The sequence below is a fragment of the Brienomyrus brachyistius genome, unplaced genomic scaffold (genome assembly GCF_023856365.1).
Source record: "Brienomyrus brachyistius isolate T26 unplaced genomic scaffold, BBRACH_0.4 scaffold35, whole genome shotgun sequence".
Lineage (NCBI taxonomy): Eukaryota > Metazoa > Chordata > Actinopteri > Osteoglossiformes > Mormyridae > Brienomyrus > Brienomyrus brachyistius.
Window position 1 is genome coordinate 422948 of NW_026042310.1, and position 8669 is coordinate 431616.

The 8669-nt window shown below is 42.8% G+C and overlaps 1 protein-coding gene across 5 annotated transcripts; it reads left to right on the forward strand.

Annotated features, from left to right (window-relative positions):
* Positions 1–386: 386 nt before the first annotated feature.
* ovol1b (ovo-like zinc finger 1b) lies at positions 387–8618 on the forward strand. Of its 5 annotated transcripts, none has more exons than XM_048998120.1 (5): positions 387–410; positions 3367–3538; positions 5638–5843; positions 6072–6312; positions 6834–8618. In XM_048998120.1, exons 2-5 carry the CDS (start codon positions 3439–3441, stop codon positions 7142–7144), a joined length of 858 nt encoding a protein of 285 aa, XP_048854077.1. In that variant the 5' UTR covers positions 387–410; positions 3367–3438; the 3' UTR covers positions 7145–8618. The 5 variants fall into 5 exon arrangements, with proteins under 5 accessions (XP_048854077.1, XP_048854076.1, XP_048854074.1 ...); XM_048998119.1 differs by lacking the exon at positions 387–410 and adding an exon at positions 2327–2364; XM_048998118.1 differs by lacking the exon at positions 387–410 and adding an exon at positions 2589–3073.
* Positions 8619–8669: the final 51 nt, after the last annotated feature.

The following is an 8669-nucleotide window of genomic DNA, read 5'->3' on the forward strand; positions in this document are numbered from 1 at the left end:
AGGTGGTTATGTCCGACCACTGTCCGGTAGAGGGCGCCACATCTCCCATTCCGCGGGATCACAGGTGCGTCAAAAGACTGGAATGTACCTTCAAGTCCAGTCAAATTCATTATGCACATGACGCGTGAATTCACCTAAAGATACTAAGTTCAAGGTGAGTTATTTAAGCTGATGCTATGAGGAATCATAAATTGTTAGCCAATCCAAGGAAAATTCTGAGATGAACTACTTTTTTCTGTAACGCAAATTAAATCATTCAGGCGCCGACATACATGGTAGTTTCAAATTACTCACAGCATACTTCCTAAAAGCCACGTCAGTTCTCTGTGATGGTGATGTTACCCCGTGGCAGGAATTCGGGTGTTTAGCTTGCCAAGCTAATCCTGTCTCTGGCTAAAAGACTGTGGCTGGTAAGAGACAAAAAACAGCCGTAAATGCTGCAACTATAAAAAGTGAAATTTAAACCGGCTTTTCTCGTTATGTCGTCTCTGCGTAAAAATTACAGATACGATGCAGGTTCGCGCCTCAGATCATACCACTGACCATAAGCGGGAGTCTGCATGACGTCTGCTGTACAGAAGTGCGTCAATCAAAAACCGTAGGCTAGGTGTGCTGATGTTACAAGTCAATCATAAATAGGCTGACATGCATTAATGCATGTTCATGCTCTCTGATAACTCTTAAAACATTTCAAGTGGATATAAAGAATGGACGTGTATAATACTCTTAATGTTATCTTACCTGAAGGCAAACTTCATTTTCGATTCCTCCATGTAACATAACAGAGATAGCGAGAGAGGTAACTTAATGTATTGATTAACCAGAAACTAAGTGTTAGTTACGTACTGATCCCACGCTCGTTCATCATTTATCAACCATGATGGTTCATGTATTTCATACCGTTACTATTGATTTGTACTTCAGTAGTAACTGAGTTATTAAGTTACTTGTGCCCCCTCAAGTAAAGTGTTACCCTGTCTCCCAGCGTCTTCAAACATATATAAATGCTGCTTGACATAAGCTAATAGTGGTCGCCCAGTCTGTATATCCGGCGCGGTGAGTCTCCGCAGATATTGGTATAGTTCAGGGCAAAGCTCGTGCACCATCAAAGTCACTCTTCCTGGATGAAAGTCGGGGGCACATGCAGAACATACATAAAGAAAAAATGGTTTAAAAAATGTGTACCTTTGCTTGTAACTGGGGCTGTATCCTCAAGGGTCTGATAATTGTACCCTTAGCTGTAGGGAACATTTTGAAGATACATAAAAGGACAATGGGGAACATTGATGGTATATTAATGCCGTTTGTACCTTTGGATGTTCTTCAGAGTCCAATTCTGTACCTTAAAAGGTACAAGGGTACATTTACCCTTTTTTTCTGAGAGTGTAGAAAAGACGGACCCTGCACAGTGGTGAATAAAATGGTGATTCACAAACCACTTCGTGAGAATGTTTGTTTATTTCCAGGTGAAGACACAAATACAGGTTTTAGACGGGAATTAAAAACACAAAGTGATGTAAATATGTGTGAAATATTATATGAGAGGAAATGGAAGAAAGACAAAAAAATAGTAAGGGGATGTTAAAACATGGCAAGAAGTCAAATTCCTGTGATCTTGGGTATAAGAAATGTATTCAATAGTTATAAATCCTGAGAAGCAATGGCTAATAAAAACAACGCGTTTTTAAGCAGTACATCTGAATGTTTACATTTAGCCTCTTTGGTATTGTCCTCTTCCCGAAATCCTCATTACTGCAGTTGTTGTTTGTCATGTAAGGAGTAGGTTTAGCGTGTGCCTCGTTTTGGATGATATTATCACAGCTATTGAAGATATTATTATATCTACATTTATACACTGTAGTCTCATTCATAAGTCCACCAGTACACTTAAAATTCTGTCATTTTTTTCCCTGCACTTTGCAGATTCCTTCGTAAGTCTTTTGACCCCCTGGTGTTTGGTGTTTACACCCCCCCCCCCAAACACCACCCACCATCACAATGCGCCTTGTCTCATTAATTACCCCCAAACAAACCCACGCCCTGCTCGCATACACACGCCTAGAAACTGAAACGCCTGAAACAATATCCAACCATTCAGGAGTCACAACGGCGCAGATAAGAGACAACAACAAAACGCAACGATATGGTTCGGCCATATTAAAGATGCTGATATGACACGAGGATAAATAATTCAGGAGGGTAGATATTTGGCATGAAGCAGGAATGATATGGGAAAGTGACCAGACAATTACAACAAAAAAAAACGTGATTGCGAGGGGAAAAAATGTATGGATGTTGTAAGGACCTTAGTCAAAGTTATGTACAGCTGTGATGAAATTTCTGAATGTGACAAAACAGTAAATGGTAAGCATGGGCGGTAATCACTTTATCTGAAATCACAATAAGAAGTAAAACATTATTCATGTAAGATTGAAAAACATTATTCATGCATCTTTCACGTTTTCAACATTGGATGCATTTATTTTCTACTCTTAATTGCGCCAGTAAAGTCAGCTACGTTGCAAAAAAATATCAAAGTTTGCACAACGTTTTAAAGATATATTTATTTTGGATAATTGCAAAATTCGACCAATTATGCAGCGATAAAGTATACTAGGCCTATTTAAAACTTCAACATGAAAATATTCCTATTTAAATGAAAAGTATTCCCATTTAAATGATTCCCTTCTTGTTAAATTTAGTGGCCATATAAACCGTTACAGTAACCAGTAAGATTTAAAAGCTCCTAGACATTAAGGCTTCCCAGAATTAAGCATCAGCGGACGGTGGAGACCCCAAAGCTTTTACTTGCCAACTCAAGTCGTTCCCTCTGACGACCGACTATGTTGGTCTCTAAACGTCGTTCTCGTTTCCAGTAAACCACCCAGAGGGGGGGGAAAAAACCGGTTGGACAGGTAGGGCTGCAGGAGCAGCCGCCTTGGTCAGGTTGTCACCGTTATTTCCAGACGCATGCGCCATGTTACCCTCTTTCCTGCTCGAAGGTGCCTTCGTCTTGCTGGGCTTTAATACCTGTTAGAATGGCGATCTAACTAACGGGATTTCTGCGTTTCAGGTAAACCAAAGACCACAAATGTCCGGGCGCACAGGAAACGCGGGTTTAACTTCCCAGCCGAGACAAGTTTGTTTAACCGAGTAAATGGTAGAAAGAGAGAGAGGGAGAGAAGGATCAGAGAAAGAGGAGAGGAAAACCTTAGAACTTCGCTGATGAATGAAAAAGGGGGGAGGAGTGTATGAACGAAAGTAACCTAACCTGTGCCGTTTTATTGTACAAAGGGGTTGCGCGCCTCACCTATAAAAGCTGAAAGTAATTGCTGCGTGTTTTTTTTTTAATTTGGCCGATTGCAGTTTTCGTGTTTTGGAAAGTTGGCTGAAGTGGGAGAGAGGAGAAGTTAGGTTAGCGGAGAGGGAGGTGGAAGGATGCCCCGGGCCTTTATGGTGAAGAAGGTGAGCGTTTCACCTGGAAAGCGGAACTGGAGCCAGCTCCCGGACCACGAACGGGGAGAGATCTACGTACCGGGTGAGATATACAAAGAACTGGGTCAGATCAAAAAGTGCGGTAGTCGCATCGCCGGAGATTTGCCGCAAAAGTCACATAAAAAAATTGCGAAAATGAGAGAAGGAATAATGTTTTTACTCTGTAGCTAATTGAAAGACTCGTGTCTTTTATTTTGATATAAATTCTTGGTAAAAGGAAAAAAAAACTAGATAAATCAGATAACGGTGAATACAAAGGCTGCAAATCGCTATGTGTTGACACTAGGAAAGGTTAACGCTACAGACATCCCGAAGCGGTTTGAGCCCGTAGTTAGTTGTTTAAAACGTAAGAAAATACTCGGGTATCTTATTTACGGCTAATGTTGAAAAAACGTTTCCTTATCTGTCCATCTTTAGTTCTGAGAAAGTTTGGAAATGTAATAAATGGTGTGATTTTTAACAAGGTTAGCTGTAACATGACGTGAGTATTTAGAGAATTTAATAATGGTTCTTGGCTTTGATAACGGCTTCTTCAGACCTGTTGACCTTTTGGGGAAAATGCCACCTGCGCTCTCTTTTTGTTTTAATTTTGAGAGCTAGTTAGGCTTTTTGCGCGTGGTAATCCTCACAGCTGAAGTATGAGACGCGTCCTGCAGGTTTGATTCATTCTGTGATTAAAGTCTCCGCTGGTTACTTGACGGGTTAATATTTACTGTGCCGAAGGAAATAACGGATCGCTAGCGGTGAGCTCTGACCCAATTACACCGCACACTTATCATGCCCTAGTCTTCGGTGTCAGTGATTCTGCAGCGCATTCCTTAAGTATAATAATAATAATATATATATTTAGCTTCACTTAAGTATTGCGTAATTAGAATACAGTTCTTTCCTTAGAACCAGAGTTATGTCCATTATCCTTTATTTATGTTTGTGGATGTAAAACGTTTTCTTCCGAATCAGGTCCTGTGTGTGAACAGTGTTAACCATTTACCCATCGCATGATTATCTCTGCAACCCCGGATGGAAACGAACAAGGAAAACTAATAGTCCCTTTCGCGACGCCAGAAATGTTTTGCATAGGCCTACATATTTAAATTCCAGTCTTCTATTGCGTTGACGCACACACCCCTTTTAAATAAACACTATAATTAAGACGTTGTCTTTGTAGCTTACAGGCCTAAGTAAAACGACCATTAACAATCAAACCGCGTTGTGATGAGGTCAGCAGATGATTTCAGTTATGGCAGATTGAAAGCAGGTTTGAGAGCACATTGTGAAAGTATTTGTAGTCTTGGAGATAGTAAACAATACGAGTCCCTTACGTTACACCGTTAACCTTATTTGCAAACTTGTCTGTAATTTAATCTGGTATTTAACAAAGGTGGTTATTGTTTCGCTGCACGAGAATAAATAGCGTGCTAGGGAATTGCTTTTGGAACCTTAGCAATAACTCCGTTTCGGCACTTGCGATCTTATTTTAAGCATCCTCTTAAAATATTCATTAGTCAAACGGTACAAACAATCATTGCCACAGGCTTTAGATTAGCAGAACAGCGGACTGCGGTGAATGGATAACGTTGGATTATTTTGAACAAATATTTGTGCATATTTTAACATTCAAGAGGTGGGCACACCTGGATAAGTACACATGAACGCTTTCTGATGCCATAAGTAGTTCGTCTTTCTGTGTTCAGTGTTCATTTGGTTTGCTTGCTCAAACTTCTGATGGTGGCAAACGGGTCTATAGGTTCCTTTACTGCGCCCCAGTCATGTGAAAATTATGTCAAAGTCTAGGAACTTTTCACCACATTGTACTTGCGCTTGTGACGTCAGCTTGCAACGATCAGACAGACGCCACAAGAGGGAGACCGTGATGCACTCTGTTAATGTTGATTCTGTTTAAACCAGGTAGATGTCGGCTGCATTTAAAATGGGGAATGAATAGATATATTTTGAGAAATGGCTTTGTGATAAATATTCCAGTTTGACTCTATTGAGCAGCCAGTAAGATAATCTGGTGTCATTGCTTCAATAATAATAATTCTGTACAGAGATTATTGGTCTTTCTGGGTGGCGGAATTTCAGGAGACCAGTAATGGTGCATTGAACCGTTTCTCTTCCTCCTTTGCCTTTCATCTCAAGGTCTGCCCCATGGCATCGAGCAATCTGAGGCCAGTCTGGCAGAGTCAACGTGGCACAAGAGCCACGGCAAGAACACGCAGATACGCGAATGCGACCCGTGCCTGCAGGCAGCCGAGTTGCCCTTGTGCAGTGCCCTCGGTCAGCGAGCTCCAGAGCACGAGGACGGCAGTGGCAGCCAAGAAGTCTTCCTCCGTACCAAGATCAAGGTGAGAGACTGCGAAATATTAGCGTGGCAGAAATGGCACCCCCTAGGGGCTGGTGGATGCAGCGGAAGTTGTGTGGAAAGAAATGCAGCATAGTGTGTGTGTGTGTGTGTGTGTGTGAAGGAAGATCAAGTGACATACGTGAGTGTGAATCACTCCCTTTAACATGAAAGGGCTACCAAGAAAAACACTCTTTTTTTCTGACTCGGCCTCCTTGCTACCTTTGAGCAGGTAACCACGGGCAAGCTGCCCGTCACAGAGATGCCGTCTCCCTCCCCAGCCACCTTGGCTCCATCTCCAGCCGGGATGCCTGCGCTCGTCTGTCAGGTGTGTCAGAAGGGCTTCCAGCAGCAGCGCATGCTGAAGCGGCACCTCAAATGCCACAGCGACATCAAGAGGCACCTGTGCAGTTATTGCGGCAAGGGTTTCAACGACACCTTTGACCTAAAGAGGCACATCCGCACGCACACCGGTGAGCGTCTTACCGTCACGTTCCAGAACACGCATCTTTCACACCCACATTCCCCAACACAAAGGTATTCTTCTCCAACATCTGCTCGTACACTGATTCCGCACACACCTCTCTTCATCTTTGCAGAGTCGCGCCAATCCTGGGTGATGCCGAACGTAAACTAGATGTCAACATAGAACTGACATTTTAAGTACCTGTTACCTATACCTTTCTTTATCAAGTTTAACCTACACTGCAGGCCTGTAACCTGAAATAAATTTCATGGGGGCGGGTTCCAAGATAGGTTTCACCAACGAGGAACCTGAAACAAATTATGGGAAGGGGGGGGGGGGTGTCAAACCCATAATTTTACTACACGATGTTAAATTTTATTTATTATTGTTAATAATAATATTTTATTTTATTCTTAAGGGACGTCTTGCTCCCTTGCTTAGCAGGCTAGATCTTCTCCGTCACCTCCTGTCGATGCTCTCCTAACCCCCGTACCCCTGCCCCACTGAGCTACCCTCCTCTCTCCCCAGGCGTGAGGCCCTACAAATGCAGCCAATGTGAGAAAGGCTTCACCCAACGCTGCTCGCTGGAGTCCCACATGAAGAAGATCCACGGGTTGGCGCAGCCGTACGCTTACAAGGAGCGCCGTAGCAAGCTGTACGTCTGCGAGGAATGCGGCCATACCGCCAACGCGCGGGAGGCACTGCGGCGCCATCTGGAAACCACGCACTCTAGCGCCGCCCTACTGGCGAAACCAGCTGCCCCGGCAGTTTCTGGTAGGGAAGACGAGGAGGAGAGCGGTCTTTCTTGGCTCCCTGATCTCCCTAAATGGCCATGCTAAGGTCCAGAAGGAAAGAAAGGGTTAGATGAAGAAAAAGGGACAATGTGGTAACATGTGAGGCTGTTACTGAAGAAACCCAGGGAAGAGGAGTGTTTGGCGATGTGCCGAGAAATGCCTGTGACGATGTGAACTCGATGCGAGACTCGTTAGGCTGGAAACGGAAAGGACTGTAGATATGCTAAGAAAGATCTGGAAGCTCAGAAATGTCTGCAAGTCGTAAAATCCCTCAAAGTGCCCTCCATACTCTATTACAGTTTGGTTCTGCTGAGTTGTTATTGCAGCACAAATGCAGCTTCCCGTGGGAGCACGGGGCCTGCTCTGCTCTGCCTGCACTGGTGCATCCTGTTAACTGGCCCCTGACCAATATTTGGTCACCATATGAACACCTATATGATTCCGTTACCCTGTAGTCTGGATCTGTCTGAAGCGAGGGATGAGATGCAGCAGAAATGTTAGACCAGCATATCACTTGCTAAGGACAAGGAGGGAATCGCTGGACGGCTGAAATCCAAGGTCACGTGTCTCAAAACAAGCACGTGTCCCAACTGATTAATAAAACCCATTAACGGCGACGGCAAGGATTCTGGCTATTTTAATGTTCATTAATAAAGTCTTGAACTGGATTAAGCTGCGATCAGACAGAGTGTCACACTCTTCGGGAAGCCTGTATTGTGCATTGTGTTCAATTCCCGTTATTTCCTCGGCTTTCGTAATTGACCCGTTCTGTAAAAATATATATATATCCTGCTCTATAAAGAGTCAAACTGTGAGCAAAGTCGAGCTGCTTTGAATGAATTGAGTTTTTACTCTGAAGTGACAACCACCATCCGTGAGTTTCGGGGGGTTCATGCAGCTTCTGGGTGTGTGTAACTGAAATGGCTTTTTCAATCTTGCTGATTGCATTAAATATACCAGGGGCCGAGAAATTCATTTTGATTATGCTGGTGTAACTGTTTTGAGCCTTTTTTTTAATCTTTGAAGGAAACATGGCAATTAAGCTCCGTTAGCTTTTGAATATACCTCAGTCCGTTACTGCATCGCTCCTGCTGTTTCGCTGATAGCCTTAACCTAAAATGACTTTGTGTGTACTTTAGACAAATACTGTATACATGTTTTTTTCCGTATCTCAATGTTTAGTACTATACGATTATTTTTTTTTTAGATGAATATAACTTCTTTCGTAAAAGGCGTTATGGCCTCGATATCTTATTTTCTATTTTAACCCAACGGGAGGTTTTTGATGCAACACTAAGTGGAAATAGGCGACATTTTCTTTAAATATCTGACGATTTGTTAATATTCAGTCTCGGTACCTCGCGCGGTTTGTCTTTTTCGGGTTCATCCCAGCACTTTCTCCGCATGTAAGACGTCGATGTTGTATAAAACTTTTTATTATCGTAATATTTGTGATTTCAACATACTGAAAATACGGCGATCAATTCCGTTTCTACGGAAAATAAATTTAGGATACTAATGTCTGTGTTTTTATTTGCACTGGTTGGGCTTAATCATGAATTTATTTGAA